At 41.5% G+C, this 18139-nt stretch overlaps 1 protein-coding gene across 2 annotated transcripts in view; it reads right to left on the bottom strand.

Moving 5' to 3' along the window:
- The window catches only part of efr3a (EFR3 homolog A (S. cerevisiae)), a 125397-nt gene that overhangs the window by 76338 nt on the left and 30920 nt on the right, over nt 1-18139 (bottom strand). For both annotated transcript variants that reach the window (XM_087171237.1, XM_023396663.2), the window contains 3 exons: nt 8784-8860; nt 6607-6734; nt 4455-4605 (listed from right to left, as the gene is read on the bottom strand). In XM_087171237.1, the coding sequence (XP_087027363.1) occupies nt 4455-4605; nt 6607-6734; nt 8784-8860 (356 nt within the window). The remainder of the gene's footprint in view (nt 1-4454; nt 4606-6606; nt 6735-8783; nt 8861-18139) is intronic.

Raw genomic sequence — 18139 nt, 5'->3', positions numbered from 1 at the left:
GGGGGGGGTGTCCCATAGCGGGTTAGTCCAGCCATGCATGTATGAAACATTTCATGTAAGATATAACACAATTCATTTTACATTTGGTCTTGCATACATTTACCAGATTGTAATGATCTATTCTGACTGTTTTTGGGTTTCTTCTAGCGGAGGTCTTTTTCTGTATCATTTCTCATCTCTTTGTAAAAAATGTGAAAAGTTTCATTTTGTCTTTTAACTGTGGGACCTGTGTCTCTAATTCCTGCACATTTCCTGGCTTTGGTAATTAAAGAGTTTCTGATTTTGGCTCTGAGCTTCAGACAAACGGCCTCGAACAGAGAAACAAAGACTTCAGTGTGGACTAATGAAGCCTCCTCTGCTGACACGTCTCCATCCATCTGTGAAAATAACTGTTGGGTACGAAAACACAAGTGAAGGCAACAGAGGCCACAGTGGAGGCAACATTACATTTACTCATTTATCAGAAGCTCTTATCCAAAGCGATTTACCAGTGAGGGACAACAAGTACAAGTACGACATCTATTCAGCAAGTTAGGGAGATCAGGTAAAGAGATGCAGTGAACGTGCGTGGGAAGTGCTAGTTAGGCACATTAGGTTCTTCAAGGACCTGCTCAGACCTGGTATTAACGTGCGTCTTCAGCGATCCTATCACAAGTGGTCAGCTCTCAGTTCGTCATTTCACACCTGACTTTAAAATGCCACTCCACGTGTGTCTCCATTGATCGGATCTCACTTCCTGCTTTATATGCAAATTAACAGGTATGCAATGTTGTTTTTAGCCAATCAGACAGACGGGTCCATTGTCGATGTGCTTGTGTGTGTGAGTTAGAGAGAGACAGCGGGGCATGGAGGGGCTGAACGAATCATTGCTCTGCTCACAGCTCCACAATGAAAAAAGGTTTCATCTGTTTGAAATGGAAAAATATTTTCCGTTCATTATGAAGCTGTGTTGGGACTAATCAGACTCTGACAGAGGACGTCAGTAGAGTAGCTGGTCCTTCAGTGTGGACCAGGACACATTCATGTTCACACTGCTAAAAGAACTGGCCACATGTGGTCCACACCACCTCCAAATGTGCTCTGAGTGATCAGATCGCCAATGCGTCCTCAATGCATCTTGGTGTGTTCACACCTGAGCTTAGAGGTGAACACTTGACGGATGCTAATACCTGGTCTGAACAGGGCCCAAGAGTTTCTTGTGGATATAAAGGGACGCTCCTGCTCCGACAGCATTCAGGGAACCACAGACTAGAACAATTTGGACTCAGATAGTCTTGTGTGCAGGGACGGCGATGTCAGGCGACACTCCTTGAAGGAACACAGTGTCAGGCGGCCATGGGTAGCCAGTGGAGGTTTGATGAGTCACAGAATGACGTGTGCCCTTTTAGGCTAACCAGATGTGCTGCTGCATTTTGGACCATCTGTTAGGGTTTCACTGTGCGGAAAGGGAGGCCTGACAGTAGAGTGAGAGATAACCGAGGCCTGGACCAAGAGCTTGGTGGCATAGTGAGTCAGGTAAGACCTGAACAGAGAGAATGTAACAGAGGAGAGATGTGAGAGTTCACTCTAAAAAAAACATTTCAAAAGCATCAAACTGGCTCACGGAATAATGAGGGAAATAAAAGAAAATGAAAGTAATCTTGTTTCCATTGTTTTTTTTCCAAGCTCTTCAAACCCAGAGCACTAACCAAGACATTTTTATGATCCAGAATCTGTACATAAATCTGATCAGGGAACTCAATGAGGAAGAAAACAGGCAGCATATTGGAAAGATAAATGAGGTACAGGTTTCCTTGGCGCAACCGTTGGCTCTATGTGCAGCACATCTGGCTCGGCAGGCTCTAAACACCTGACGTATGAACTCCCCCGTGTGTCTGACTCAGTGGCTTCATGTGTCTGAGTGTGGACTGATGAGTGCCTCTGTTATTGAGATGGAGTGGAAGAGGAGAAGGAGGAGGAGGAGGAGGAGGTACTTCTCGCTGTCGCAGGCTGCCCATTTCTGGTGATAAAGTTAACTGGCAGATGCATTTGGAGACAGCGAACGCCTGGCAGCGCAGGCAGGAGAGGAGCACTCTGCTGACACACAGTTATACTCAAGTCTCTCACACACACACACACACACACACACACACACACACACACACACACACACACACACACACACACACCAGGTACGGTAAAATAGAAGAACTGTTGTGTTGTAATAGGGAAAAGAGTGAGATGACAGGTGATTTATGTTGCATGTTTCTAGTGAACATGTGATTCTTAGTTGAGTAGAAACATGAAACTTTCCTGGTTGAATCATCAGCACAAAGACGAATAGTTGTTGTGCTGGAAAATATCTGGAGAGAAGCCAACTGCAACTCCCAAGTTGCATTTCAGTAGCCAGCATCCAATCACAAAGTTTGTGTGTGCAGCTAACGGTGAGCTAAAGCTAATGATAATCACTGTGATTTAACTGGTTCATTAAGTTTCTGCAGTTAAAGACCTGTTCACTTTCACATTCTGCATCAGTTTAGGATGAATTTAACCACGATTTGTTCCCACGGTTACAACAAAGTGTTGAATTTGATAGAACTCAATAGCTTCAGTGGAGGTTGAGGCTCCACTGAAGCAGCTGCCATCTCTCTTTCAACCACAACCTGTTGAGCTCGATGTTGGTGTTGTTCTGAAAACATCTCAAACAAACTCATTGAACTGATGATTACAGAACAAACACACACGCTTAGTTTTCCTCTGCCACGGTGTAAAACCAAACCCAGACATTAAACGCAACATCTCAGCTTTGTAAACGGCGCCATGATGAAGATGTAATTAACAGCTCTCACCCAAAGGCACAACCCCCTCTTCACCCCCCCAACCCACCCTTCAACATCCCACCTCTACTACCTGTCTCTGCATCCGCTCTCCTCCTCTGTCAGAGTCTAAATACCACACATAAATAATGCAAAAGCTTTCACATCTAAGCCCTCAGCTCGGTTTCCTGCTCAGATGAGCCGCCAACAATGGAAAGGACAAGAGGCTCAGAACAGGAGGCATGGAGGAAGGAGAGAAAAAAAAAACTTTGGGTTCACCTTCAGAAGACTTGGAAGGAGAAATGGGGCTGACATTTGCTGGCGGCTTATAGAGGCTAATAATAATTAGCGGATATGTTATAGAGCCATTTCCACTGCCAGTGTAAAAGTTAAATTACATATTTAACCACCAACATCAACCTCTAGGCTCCAGCTGAGTGATGTGTTTTATGTCTTTGTCGCGTGTGTGCGTGCGTGAATTGCAGCTTTATGTTTATGTCATTATGTCTTTAGGATCACAAGGAAAAATCTCAACATTCCTCTTCTTCTGAAGCTGCATTTAAATTTAACAACCTCCACAAATACAGAACCTAAATAATAAGTAAATACATTAAAGTATAACAGGCTGCTGTTTAACTTTATGAGCTCATATTTAGGGAGGTAATCTACTGCACAGGACTATTAGATAAACAGGAAGACACAGTCAGTTTAATAATTTGACGAGAAAAAGAGCAAAGCAGTTTTCAGGGTTTCATGCAGTGTATTACAGCAGGAAGAAGTTACACTGAAAATGAAACGAAAAATCAACCTTAAGGTAAAATGAGCAGAGGCAGCAGCCACATATTTATTAAGTGAGGCTACTGTTTACCCTATCACCTTAGAGCCTGAGCATGTTTGAAGCTGGGAAAAGAAGAAGAAACAGTGAGTTGCGGATGTGTGAGGAAAATCAGTGTTAAAAGGTCCATGTAGTCTAAAGGTAGATGTCCCTGTGTTGTTTGATTATAGATCAGGTCTAGGTTCTATATTAATACTGTAAAAGTATCAAAGCCTCAGTCCACAGAGAAATGCACACAGCCTGTATTCAGAAACTGAGCTTTAAAACCAGCCGTCAGGACTTCCTGTAACTTTGTGATGTCACAACAAAGCAGTCACCAAGCCCCGCCCACCTGGACCCACCGTCCAAACTTGCAGGATTTGGTTTCTCTGAGTGTTTACCTGAAATCTGCTATATTTTTATTGGATCACTCAGAAAACAGTCAGCCAATCAGAAAAAAGGCTCTGAGCATCCTCTCTTCTGATTGGCTCACTGACCTGTTGTTACTAGAGCTCCAGAGAGAAGCCTGAGAGAGGAGATGTAAAACTACACTGAGATGGTTTTTGGTACTTAAAACTACAAGTATATCTTCTTATGGGTCAATGCTTCAAATAAAACACAGGAGAAGAGAAATATGGGGCTTTAAAAATGTAACTACAGGTCTGTGAACTGTGGAAATGTATGTGAATCCATGTTACAGCACATCTCAACAGACAAGCAGAAAGACACAAGCAGTGCTGATGGTCAAATCCTAACTTACAGATGGGCATGTTTAATTACATAATACGGTCTAAAGTAACCACCACAGCTAACCCCCTTCACAGCTTCTGACTAGAGCGTCTTACCGAGTTGGTTCCAAGGACCTGCAGGTCCGGCTCTCTGGACTCCAGCAGCTTGGCGACCATGTGCAGGAAACTCTCCACGAAGGGTTTAATGCTCTGAGAGTGACAGGCCATCAGCAGCTGGTCCAGAGCCTCCATGGCTATCACCACGTACCTGAGAACAAGTGATCAGGGCGCTTTAAGCTCAATCACACACAAAGTCCTTTTTTTCCCTCAGACAGGTCAGAGGTCAGGTTCATGTGTAATGCAACCAGCTATTTAGCTACTTAATTGTTATTTTCTTTGTTGGTCTTTTTAAAAAAGAAAGAGAGACACAATCTCCTTTTTAAAAATGACTAAAACAGAAGAACCATTTCACCAGAGTATTATTCTGTACTGAAGCCAACTCATTAAATTAGTGTTAATTAGCTGCTGTTGACTAAATTTGCCAGTGATTGATTTTCCCCGGCTGCTCGACTGTAAATCAGTGTCACTGCACGCTGCATTCAGCTGCTAACAGACACAACAATTTCATAAACACAAGTGCGAAAGTTCACGATTGTCTGTGCAGAAAAATGTACATTCTTCCAACATTAGTTGCTTTTGAAAATGACATTCAGTCCGACATCTGTGTTGACTCTGAAAAATCTTATCCGCCTGCTGAACTTGATAGTCACTATCACTATCAGCTGAAGTGTTTTAGCAGAACATGAACATGAACAGTGAAGATGACCTTTGACCTTTCGGATATAAAGTGTCATCACTTCATCATTTTATCCTTGTAGAAAATTTGTGTAAAATTGTGTCATAATTAGTGTATGAATTCGTGAGCCTGATTTGTGAGGCCACAGTGACCTTTGACCACCAAAACAGTTCATTCTTGAGTCCAAGTGAATGTTTGTACCAGATTTGGAGATGTTACTGAGACATCACGTTCATGAGAATGAGACTGACGACCTGAGAACATGACGTCTCCGGCCACAGCTGTCACCGTCCCGTATCTGGGTTTGATATCTTGGACGAATAAAGAGCGTGTGCTGCACATTTAATGACATGAACTTCTAGGAGCAGATTATATCAGTTTGCTCCATCTGGGAGGCGAAAGCTTTGCCAGATAAAAAAAAAAAAAAGCCTCGGGGGTTTGAGTGACCCAACGAACCCGAGCATGTGGACACGTCACTTTGTTGGACGGACGGCGTTTGTCAGACGAAGCCGCGCGGTTCTGTAACGAAACGCGGGCGAGTACAGATGGAGGAGAGAGAGAGAGAGAGAGAGAGAGAGAGAAGGGAGAGAGAGACGTTTTCTCCGTGACTGTCGGCTTCTGGGAATAAAAATCACAGCCAATTAAACACGGTTTCTGACATTATAATCACTGCATTGATTTGGTGCTGCCAGTCGTCTTTCAGAAATACATGAGGGACGTTTTTATCTTTCCACTCATTTTAAAAGCAGGAAGCGCTAAATGGTTTAAAAATTCACAGAACCCATTCTGATTAACTGATGTTTTTTGAATGCATAACATTCATTTTGCAGATGACTTTATCCAAAGCCAGTAAGAGGTATTTGGTCTGCCTATGACAGAAAGAGCCGGGGATCGACCCACTCTTCCACCTGGGCATTTTGCAGTTTGCCGTTTGGTGGTGACAAACATGAAATAAAAACCATTTGAGAGCCTAAACCTTTGGTTTTGATTGTAAATCATTCTCTTTACCCCAAGGTTCATTTCTAAAAAGAAAAATAAATAAGAAAATCAATAAACGTTAAAAAGAAGTTGAACTGAACTGAGAATGTTGACAACTGTGCTTGTTTTTCCAGCCATATCCAGTTTCAAAGGCAAAGGCTGTGATTAACAATAAAAGTCATGGGTTTAAGCTCTTAAATGGTCTTTATTTCATGTTTCTATCTAGTTCGGAGGCTGAGAAATTAAGATTTCAGCACATGTCAGGTTTTTCATAAAGCCTTGAGTTTTTAGGAGGCCGTGTTCAAACGGTGTTGAGGTGTTAGAGGACGCCTTAGATCTTCATGGGCTAACTGCAGCTGTTTCGTTCCTCTATGAGGTTGGATTTATACCACACCAACGTCAACATGATCTGAGTAAAATCCTTCCTTTCCTCATAAATAATAACTTAATCTGTGAATAACAACAGACACACAGTCGGGGTCAAAGGTTGCTCACCCATAGCGGTGTCGCACGACATCTCTGCTCAGCCTCTCGGCCAGGTACGCTCCAATCCTGTCCAGCTTCTCTGGAGCCGACACAGCATAGAAGGTCAGCTTCTCCATGTCAGATTTACTGAGTCCATCCTGGAGATTAAGAATAAAAAGAGAGGTCAACATTCATTTGCTTTAACTGTTAAAATATTCTGTCAATATATGCAAAACAGAAATGTTTAGCCTGAACCCAAGATGATGCTGCCAGGTTTGTGCAGCAACAAGGAGGGCATCCACAGTTGCAAAACTTTTGACAATGACAATGAATATTTTAATCAGTTTCAACTTCAACGAATGTACCTTTAAAATGAGAGTTATCAAAGTTCATGCATCAAGACACCATTTTCTAAACCCTGCTCGGTCTCTGATGGTGACATTAAAACTAACAGGAGCAGCAAATGGCCTGTGAATGTGTTTGATTTGGTTCTTCTGCTCTGATGACACGACTCAATCAAACCACCACAGATCACCGCTCAGGAAAATCAGAGACTGAAACTGCACATAATTAGAAATCATTCAAAACACAAGTCAGACTCAGTCATAATACATTCATTTACTTTTTCTCCTAATGAAAAAGGGAAGTACATTTTCTTGGAAACTCATGGACTGAACTTCAGCATCATTCTGTACAACAGACATGAGTGTATTGCTGCCAGGTGTCATACATAAAGAGGGGGGAGTTAATGCATCTTTCCCCTGAGTCTTTTCAGCTCCTCTGACTCTCAGCGACTGATAATTAATTTGACAAGGTCTCGACCAGTCGAGCATTTTGATTTCCCACCGCACAGGTCTGCTTACGCCACAGAGAAGATGTGGGGCTGGGACGAGAAAATAAAACAAAATGCACCGTCGCGTACGGGACAAACCCTGCTTAGTGTTTTAATTAACAGGGGTCAAGGAAGCGGGTGATAATAACTTGCTGTGGCCCAGTTATCAAAGCCATGTCAAATTTTTAATAACCTGATTCATTAGAGTCGGAAGCGTTCACGTGGCTAAGTGGTTGTCCAATTATTTTCTGTGTTGTGGCGGGGAGGGTCTCTGGTGGTGGAGGAGACGTTGGGTTCCAGCAGCACTGTGATAACGACTGGGCACCAGACACAGTGTTGATACACTGCTGAAGGCCCAGACTGTCTCCTGCATGCTGTCAGATGTTAGAACAGATTCTCAGATATTCAGATTCACTGGGATAGACCTTTTTTCTCTTTGGTAAATGTTTTTTGGGATTTTGTCCCCCATCAGAGCAAAACAAAGGAGGCAGTTTGTCCATCAAAAACTTGAATCAAGATCCATTAAAACTGTAAAACTGTGGATACACATGGTCCCTAGAGGATTTACCACATTGATTTTGGTGACCACCTGACTTTTCATTAGGATCCACCATCAGGTTAAAATTCACCCTTGACCAATTATTTGGTTCAGAAGAAGTTTTCTCTAAAACTAAATTTGTACAACTTAATGCACTTCCAGTAAGATTAAAATTCATGTTCACCAGAGTTTTTCATCCAACGGATGGATGGACTTTTATTACTAATCATGAAGCACTTTGTAACTGCTGTTTTATAAATAAAGTTTATTATCATTATTATTATTATTTTTATTATCAATGTTGAAATTGATGGTCACCAGAGGATGATCCCAATGTTGAGTTTTTCATCCAACACCGACCAGAAGACAAACTGTCATTTAACATACATAAGACACTGACAATGACATCGCAGATTTTCCAGATCACTGTCCTGCTCCCCAGAGGATGAACCTTTTAGAGTTTAACTACACCGTGGGCTTTTCTCTAGAGCCACGCTCAGTTGCACATTTTCACCCTACAAGTGGTATAGTCCTTAAGATCAACAATGTGTTTATTATATCGCTTTCAGACTGGACGTCATGAACACTGCAGCCTCGAGAGGACACTAGTGGACACTCCATTTAATGGTAGGTACATATGTAAAAACACACTTGGTGGTTGACAAGGTGCATTTAAAATTCACACCTTATTTTGCCTGTATGTATAGCATTTGAAAAAGTTTAACTTTAATTTGAAAGATGCTATAATCAGAAAGAAATTCTACACATTGGGGGCTATACTGTCCCTGTGTCTTACTGTCATCTAACTGAGCATGTGCAGTGCCTGCAGGTACTTACTTTGGGGTCCTCAGGGAAGATGTTGTCCACCAGGCGTTTGTACCTCGGCCTCAGCGGCCCACAACAGCCACACACTCCTGCAACAAACACCAGAGACGTGACCGTTAGCAGAGGTTAGCTTCCTGACATTCTGTAAGTTAGCGGCTGTCGTCGGGTCTGAAAATCCTCCAGGAGGAAAATTCACAACAGAGAAAAAAAGATGCATGAAGCCTAGAAACAAGAAACTAATGACTGTAGTTACTCGGCTTTACAGCATAATGGTCCTGAAAACACTAAAAAGATCTTGAATTTGCTCCCAAAAATGCCAAGACTTAAGATACATGTCCTTATTTATTATACTGGCAGTCATAGGCATTTTTGGTGAATTTCATTGAGATCTTATTTGATATTTTTGTCTTTTCTAATTTAAATTTTTCTATTTTAGGTTTTTTGTGGCAACATTCATCATTCATCTTTCCTTGGTGCAAGAACACGATGTACATTTACATCCAGTAAAACTCAAACTCAAACTTCCCCATGTGTGCACAGATTAGCCGAATGTTCCTTCCTGATCAGTGACTGTGACTGTCAGAGCAGTGTGTTCGGTGAAATGTCAGCGTTTTTGTGTCTGGAGGAGCAGCAGACCACAACTGAAAGGTCACAGCAGCATTCAGCTCCTCTGACAGACGATCAATGAGGGGAGCCATTTAGCATCAGAGACCAAACTTCACCCACTTCAAAACAAACATTTCAAAAGAAACACACAGAATCACAAATGGTGCCGTGATATTTACACGCTTAAATGCTTAAGATGTCAATTTATTTGGGTTAAATGAAACACTGATTTTCAGTCGATGATGTCCAAAAAAAATAAATGGACTGTTAATAAACTTAACATAACAACAATAACTAAACTGCCTCAGAGCTTCGTCTATATTTTCCTTAAAGCTCCATATCTTCCTCTTCTCCTGTGTTGTATTTGAAGTGTTGATCCATAAGAAGATATATCAAGGTTGGATGGTGGGTCCAGGTGGGCGGGGCTTGGCTGAGAGCGGTGACTGCTTTGTTGTGACATCACAAAGTTCCAGAAGTCCTGACGGCTGGTTTTAAGGCTCAGTCTCTGAATACAGGCTGTGTGCATTTCTCTGTGGACTGAGGCTTTGATACTTTCACAGTATTAATATAGAAGCTAGACCTGATCTATAATCAAACAACATCTACCTTTGTATTATATGGACCTATAACAGCCTCTATCTAATTATTTTTATGCAGAAAACTGCAACCAGTTCATTGCAGGAACTGGTTGAACTTGCAGTGATTTTTGAAAATGCTAGATTATAAATCTCTGGATAGATCATAAATTTGTGGGATTGTAAAATGCAATATCACTTAATCATCAGTAAAAAAGGAAACAGTCTGTTTAAACACTGCCAATGCAGTATTAAAAGTATTAAAAACATGCTGAGTAGGCTTCCCTTGCAGGTCCACAAATCCTATGTTAACTCCATTCATCATCATTACCTATAAGAGTCACCTTTACCTGCTCAGACGAAAATTTAATTTAGTGAGGTGGGGGCGTTTATTTCCCAAGAGCCAATGTTCAGACAGTTTACATAGCTCCCAGTGCACCCATCACCTTACATAGAAACCTCTCAGGCAAAGTTAGGTCACCTTAACACCTCCAGAGTTTATTTCTTAGCTGACGTGCAGCAGAGTTTGACGGCAGCCCCCAGGAGTGTGGAGATTAATCAACTTCACAAAGGCTTGTATCAGCGGCTTGTCGCCAAGGCAACCTTTCCAGAGCTGTGGCTTTAAAGCGTTCATTATGGATTCTGCAATTACCTGCCACATGAGGGCACGCAGCGGCGGGGGGTGGGGGAAGCTGCGGCGCGAGTATTAGAGTGACCGGGACGAGTTTAATGGAATTCAGCTCTGAATGTGAAGAAGGCAGAGGAACGTTCACAGGAAGTGACTGAAATGTGAGACAACAACGAGGCTGCGGCCGGTTCACCTGACAACGCGGTGTCACTTTACGGGACGACAATGAGGACACAGTCAGTGATGTGGAGCCACTGAAACCAGGTTTAGCCCTTTGGGAGCTGCAGACGTAGATGTGCTGACGTCACCAGCGAGTGAAGGAAAGTAGTACCTGCTGCAGTTTTGGAAATAATGACACCGGTAAACAAGGACTGTTACAACTACAGCTGTTTGTGTGTATTTTAAACTTCACTTGAAAACTCTCATTAGGAAACAACAGCTTAGCTAGCACACAAAGTATTTATTAGCTGTTGTTATCTACTCCTTGTGATGGTTTTAAATTAAAACTAAAAAGCTATTTTGGCTATTTGTCTTGATACAAATTCAAAATCCAAAATAAAAATCAAAGGCCACTGATGAATCATGGGAGATGTGGCTTATACTTTGTCCAAACAAAGCCACTGCATTTTTCTTTTGGTTGTTTTATCCAAACACGCAAACAAACAGAACAAAGGCATCATGTTTCCCGCTGTTTCTCCTGCTCTAGTAGAAAACCATAGGTACCAAGCACCCACAGTGTTACCAGAATAAACTAAATACTAGTTAAGTAAAACTAACTATTCTAAACAAGCCAATAATATAAATAAACTAATGACTATCATGAGAGAAGATAATCAAAAAATAAAACAAATGAAAGTAATCCAAACTCAGAACAAATGCATGACTAATCAGACAAAGCAACAAACAAACTAGTAAACGGCTCCTACAGGTAAAGCCTCAGGATAATTCAAGGATCTGAATACATCAAACAATTCATTCATTCACCATAACTAAAGTGTGATTTCAGCTTATTAGCTGCTGTTATTCTTTTTTTTTTATGCGTATCTGAATTAACTGTGGTGTGATTCTGCATGGAGGAAGTGAGTCAGTTTATTTTGAGGTACAGAAGGTTCCGTACTGGACATTTTGTTGCCATGTCGACGTCACCCGTGTTGAACACCCATCCACACTTCATCTTCAGCTTACGCTAATACGGATACACGTTTGCTAAAAATGCCAGCGTCCTACAGTTATTTTGTCTTACAGTGGTGGTAGCAAATTTTGGCAAGAAAATATGGAAAATCTGTTGAAGTGAGCTAATTGCTTTGTGAATTGATCCAGATTCATTATATTCTTAGATAAATGAAAAAAAAAACTTACTAAACAATTAAAAAAAAAAAAAGTAACTGGGTTGAAAACGTTTAATTTTATTTTAGGCCAAATTCCACCAAAATTATGGAGAGCTGACATTTTTATTTACAACTCACTACCCTCACACTTGAGAAGGTAATCATGCATAAATGTAAACACACACACACACACACACACACACACACACACAGCAGAGTCACAGCATGTGTGTATGTAGACGTTGAAGATGAAGTGAAAACACCTGGGTGGCTGCGGCTCCTCCTGCGCGGGGCATTCAGGGACGGCAGATGGATCGGCCCGAGGACAGAGCGGGCGGAGAGGAGGGTGATGTGACAGCTTTCTATTTTCATCCTCATTACTCTGCCTCTGATTCGCTCCTCCACAGCCACTCAGGGTGAAAAGGAATCAGCCTTAATAGGAGTTTGGTTTAAGTGTCTGAATGATTGTGCGTGTGCAATTATGATATAATACCGCTTACTGCCTGAAGGTGAACTAAGCTTCTACACTGCGCCAAGAAAAATGGTTGAACCCATCTGGTAACCAAACGATCACGTTTGTGTGTGTTTCCAAAGCCCAGTGTCTGGGCAGTAACGTCGCTACCATAGACTGTCGATAAAGATGGACGTAGCCTCCATGATGTCACCCACAGGTTTCTGAAGAGTGGTTTTGAAGCTCAGAGTGAGCTGCTCCACCGTCATCATCTTGGCAGTGCCTGACTCCGCCCCTAACGCCGAAGTCTCAGCTTTTTGTGTGGAGCTGAGACGTTACTACATACCGGTTTGTGGAAAGCATACGCTCACCCACCGGCTATTTGTAAGTTTTCTCTGCTGCCATACATAGTTTGTTGCCTGAGAGGGTGGTGTTGATTATCGCTTGACAAGAGCTTCGGCCATCGTCTCATTTACAAGACAAGAGGGTATAATACGCCAGTGACTCAGTATTAGGAAGTGACGAGACAGGCCAGGGCTACCTCTTTAGCATGCTAACTTCAGTATAAATGGAAGCAAAACAAGAGGGTTGCTTTCCACAAATGGAAACAGCTGTTGGTGAGTAAAGGAATGATGTTTGATGCTGAGCTTGCAATGTTTCTTCTAGACTGGTAAGTAAGCAGTTGCTAATGCTCACGTTAGCTATGCAGCAATAATAAAACCTAGAAATAACTACGTTGATAACAATATAGAGTTATATAAAAGTTCACCCCTCATGAAGGAGGAAATTATATATAGAGACCAAAACTGTTTTTTGACCAGGCTGTAAAAATGTTTATTTCTGCTGTAAAGTTGGACATTTTAACATGGGAGTCTATGGAGACTCACTGTTGGAGCCAGACTCTAGTGGTCATTAGAGGAACTGCAGTTTTGAGAACTTCAGTGTTGGCTTCATTTTCACCCACTTGGTCGAAGAAGTAGCAGTGTTACCAGTCCAACTACATTACTCATTAGCATTATGGTAACAATGCCTACTTCTGAATCAAACAGCTTGTCAGTTAGGATGCTCTTTGATGGATCAGGTAGCGCTGTAGCTTCCATACACACTATGTTTTTACAAACATTTCTGAAGCTTTATGTAGTATTTTCAGTTTTCTGAAAACTGAAAACACTACTTTACATGAATGGATACTGAAAATAACCATTAGCTGCAGCCCTATATTACAATTACAGTATTTTTGATCATTTTACAACGCTTTGGCTTAAAGTGTAAACCAAATGCATTTCCTATGTTCCCGAATTGACTGCATTCAGCCTCGGTCAGTGTCTTTGTTTGTGTAGAGGCACCAGTGGAACGAAATGAATGACAGCGGCTCCAAATTACATTAAAAGCCATTCTGGCTAAGAGCATCATGGCTTCAATACTGTAGAAGAGGTGATGCATCAATTTGAGCGTCCAGCTATAGATCTGCAGAGACGGCTGCATAATCACAGCACAGAGAGGGCCTCCGATCGAGAGATTGTGGTGGTCACGCGGACTGATAAATTACACCCCAACACAACAAACTCAGCTGGCTGAGAAAAGGCCATTACAGAGGATCAAATCCATCATCCTGCTGCGACGAACACAAAGGCAGAGAGAAATTAATACAAATGCAGACACTTACGCAAACGCATGCTCCTGCGTGTACTGACATTTCATTGGAAGTACGTACAAAAGCAGGAGATTCACGGACCTGAACATGTTTTACAGATAAACAGTTTACATTCACACACACACACACACACACACACACACACACACACACACTATCTCCATCTACAGTGGATTTAAATGTCTTGTTAACATCTGTTCTCATCTGAGTTGCACATTGGGTAGAGATTTTTCATCACGGAGCAGCCTGCTGCACAGCCCTGACCAGCACCTGAGTAGAGTACTAACATAATCTTTATTCTTTATTGATTCCCAGAGGAGACCTGGATGACCATGAAACACACCAAACACTGAATAAATAGACCAAGTGGAAAACTACTGAGAAACCAACAAGTAGCCTACACAACTGCTTTTACCCCTTTATGCCCTTATTTGCATTAATTCTTTTTATCTCATTCTGTTGCTTTATGTTGTTTTAGTGCCTATACCCCCTTTTATTATCCTGCTTACATTGCTTACATCATCTTACTTCTTACTTTGGTCTTCCTGGTCTCAATTTACTGTATGTTGTCGGGTTCTTGTGTTGCTTGTGTTGCTTGCTTCTGCCATTGTTCTCTTGTATGTTTGTGCTTTTAGGTCAAAGCACTTTGTAAACCCTTGTTTTTAAAAATGTGCTATATAAATAAAGTAATTATCATGCTTATTATTCTTATTATTATTATCATTACCACAAAACTGAAAGGAGCCATGGTTGACTCAACCTAAAATGTACAGTTGATGTGTAACTGAATAGTTTATATTAATGTAATAACGTGGATCGTTATATTACTGCAAAAGTACAGTAATTACTGCAGTATTGGCCAACATCAGCAATGGGCATGTGTTGACTCTGAATGCTTCATTTAAGACACATTACAGGAAGTTCTTGGAAAGGAACATTTCGTCAATGTCAACAATAATCACATGGCAACGAAAAACCTAAAGATAGAACAAATGTTGAAAACTTGTATAAATACAGAAGCAAAATAAATTAAAAAAAAATAGACTGTTTGGTGGAAGTGTTTCTAAATATCATATAATACCATGCAAATTTTGCATTTGACTCAACTGTGACCCAGCGCATTGTATTATTTGTGAAATCTACCAATACTGTTGACATCAGCAGGGATAGAATCTTTTGAAATTTTTAAATAATAATTTTAGTTCAACAAATTTCAACTAATTTCTAAATTGTTAAATACTGTTCAAACATATGATTATGAATCTGACATTCAGCTTCATAGTGTTCAATGCCTAGCGCTACGGACAGGGATCAATTCCTAAACCCTACAATTCAATATCTGAGTTTCAGGACAAATATCAGAGCAGTAGCCCACTTTAATATCAACATGGTCTTCAACAAAACATGACCCAACACAAAGCAAAAAAAAAAAAAAAGAAAAATTTTGCCTAAATAAAATAAAGGCTAGATTATGCTTTCAATCAGTAAATAAGGAAAATATAAATCTGATCAAACCTTCGCTGCCTCTGTTTTCAGCATCTGTTGCACCTAAAATTTTCATCTGTTCGCAGTAAGTATTGAGGTTTGATGCCAAACACTGCAGAGGACGGGACAGGTTAGGTTCGGGTTAGTTAGCCGATAATGGTCGATTTTTTACTTGAGGTTAAAAGAGAGGTTTGTTTCTTACAGCGTTTGTTTTTTTGTCCGTTTCATATGATTTTCAATTCATTTTAAACATTGTTGTAATGATGTTTTTGCTAAGAAGTTCCTCTGTTTGAAAGGTGCTATCTAAATAAACCTGCCTTGCTGACTAATTTTAAAAATTGGCTCAAATAAACAGTGTGAACGTGACCAGACGGAGGGTCATCTTCTGACCTACCAGAGTTCAACAGGCCTCGTCTGTTTGAGGCTCGGCTGTAGTTGAAGGCTCCGTCAGCCTCAGTTCGAGGCACCTGCCTGTACCTCCTCAGGATCCTCCGTCTCAAGTAAACGCAGAAAGACGGCATGACTGGAGTAACTTTAATTTGATCCAAACTGTGGTCCTCACAGGTCACACGGCGTCAACATGGAGTCTTTAAGTCACAAAGGTACGACTGGTTCTTCAGACCTTCACGAGGTCTTCTTTTGCAGGAGTGAATCCGCCTCAAGTGAATCGTGCTGATGTTGATTTCACCCACAACAGAAGAGGAGGTTCCATAAATCAACCAGGTAAGAACATCAAAGCCTCAGCAAACAACATCGCAGCTTCACCTCCCCACGGATTCCTCCGGCCACAGGTTCTTTAGAAACATCCTCTCCTTGATGGACTCCAAGCTCAGCCAATGGGACGTGGGCTCGGGCTGCGCGTCTGTCAGCGTCCGGGATTACCCTTCATTCTGACAGAGAAGACGAGACGCCGCTGGGTCTAATGTGGGCCTGTCTGCAGCGGCTCGGGTTACCGGCCTCTGTGTTCAGAGGAAAATGTGATCCAGCACAGAGACGACGAAAAAACCTGGAACCAAATGGGCCTCGAAGTTTCTGCGGCTTCACGTTCTCAATAACCTTGGAGAATGTGCTCACAGGAACAGAAAGATAAGTGATACTAACTCTTTCATTTACAGTAACTAACCTGGCTACTGTTGGCTCTCTGCAGAGGCTTAAATCTCATGTAAATTAGGAAACTCTTTCCTTTCTCACATGTGAAAGGATTAAAAATCAATATCATCATATGTTGTCATAAGTAAAGAGCAGGTTATTTGCGAAATTCAGATTCATTTACACACACCAAATCTTATTTATTCTGTACATTACAGAGCTCGTCTTTTCACTGAAATGTCACTCACAATGCTCCAGGAAAACACAAAACCTAAAATCACATGTGCCAGCTTTAGTTCGAAAGTATGGAAAGAGGAGTAGTTATTGTAAATTTAGGCTCTAAATTTCTACACTTATCTGATTTCACGCAGTAAACCAATCTCTAATGTAAAGATGGAAAACACCTTAAGTGTTCAGTATTAACCGTGGTTAACTGTGGTTGTATGTCTCCACCAACCAGTCAAGTTGCAGGAAACATGGTCACAACCTCCCTTTTCTGTTCAGTTACAGCATCGAATAATGGCCAGCGTATTTGCAGACCATTCTGATGTCGCAGTGAAGTTGACCTTTGACCTTTTGAACATCCTGTTATTTGTCACCCTGACCTTTACCTTAGACCTTTCACCATCAAACTCTTAGAGGTTCATCCTTGAATGTTGATGCTATATTTGAAGAAGTATCCTCAAGACATTACGGAGATATCACATTTACCAGAATGGGACGGACAACCCAAAAACATAATGTCGCCGGTACATTGGAATCCTTAAGTATTTCAAAAGCAAGTTCTCCAGTACTTTAACTCAAACAAAATTTGACTGAACAGCTTTCACCTGTATTGGAGTCATATTTGACCAGGAGGATCTATATTTTCATTTAAGTAATGAGGCTGTGTACCTGTCCATGTTTGATGTGCCTCAGTGTCAGTTACTGTATCTCTGGTTTATGGTAATAATCTCTTTTATTTCCTTACAGACACGTTTTAATAGTTTTTTTCATCGGCTGTCATAAACACTGTCTCGCATCAAGCCTGCACACAACATCCAGTTATTCATTAAGAGTAAGAAGTGATCATTATTACATCTATGACCTTGCATACCAAAAATGTTCACTTTAATAAAAGCAAAAAAGACTTTTTCTATGGATAATTCAACTGCATGTAGACGATTCACATCAAGTCAGTCTAGATGCTGATAGTTGGTTATATTTTATGTCTCCAAACACTACTTCCATCTTTCCTCCAGTCGTAAGTATCCACACAGACGGCCACAACCACACACACCACAGTAAATCTCACCTCCAGTAGCGCTGTGTGCTTTAATCTGCACCTAAACCGTCTGCGAGGAGCGTAATCTACAAGATTAAAGAGCGCCCTCAGCCCTCCTGATTAATTCCCCGGCCTTTGACGAGCAGATGAAAGCCATAACGCCGTGCTCACTCCACACTGTCGATCCGTGGCCTGACAACATCGTCCCCACACACGGGGCGCCTCTTGTTCGGCTCAAGTCTTTGGAGAGGAGTGTGCGAGTGAAGCTACTTGTCGTCCGGCAGCAAA

Source organism: Seriola lalandi, unplaced genomic scaffold (genome assembly GCF_002814215.2).
Source record: "Seriola lalandi dorsalis isolate HSWRI2012SDOR001 ecotype SW California unplaced genomic scaffold, Sedor1 jcf7180002054982, whole genome shotgun sequence".
Classification (NCBI taxonomy): Eukaryota; Metazoa; Chordata; class Actinopteri; order Carangiformes; family Carangidae; genus Seriola; species Seriola lalandi.
This window is presented reverse-complemented; position numbering and strand designations above follow the sequence as displayed.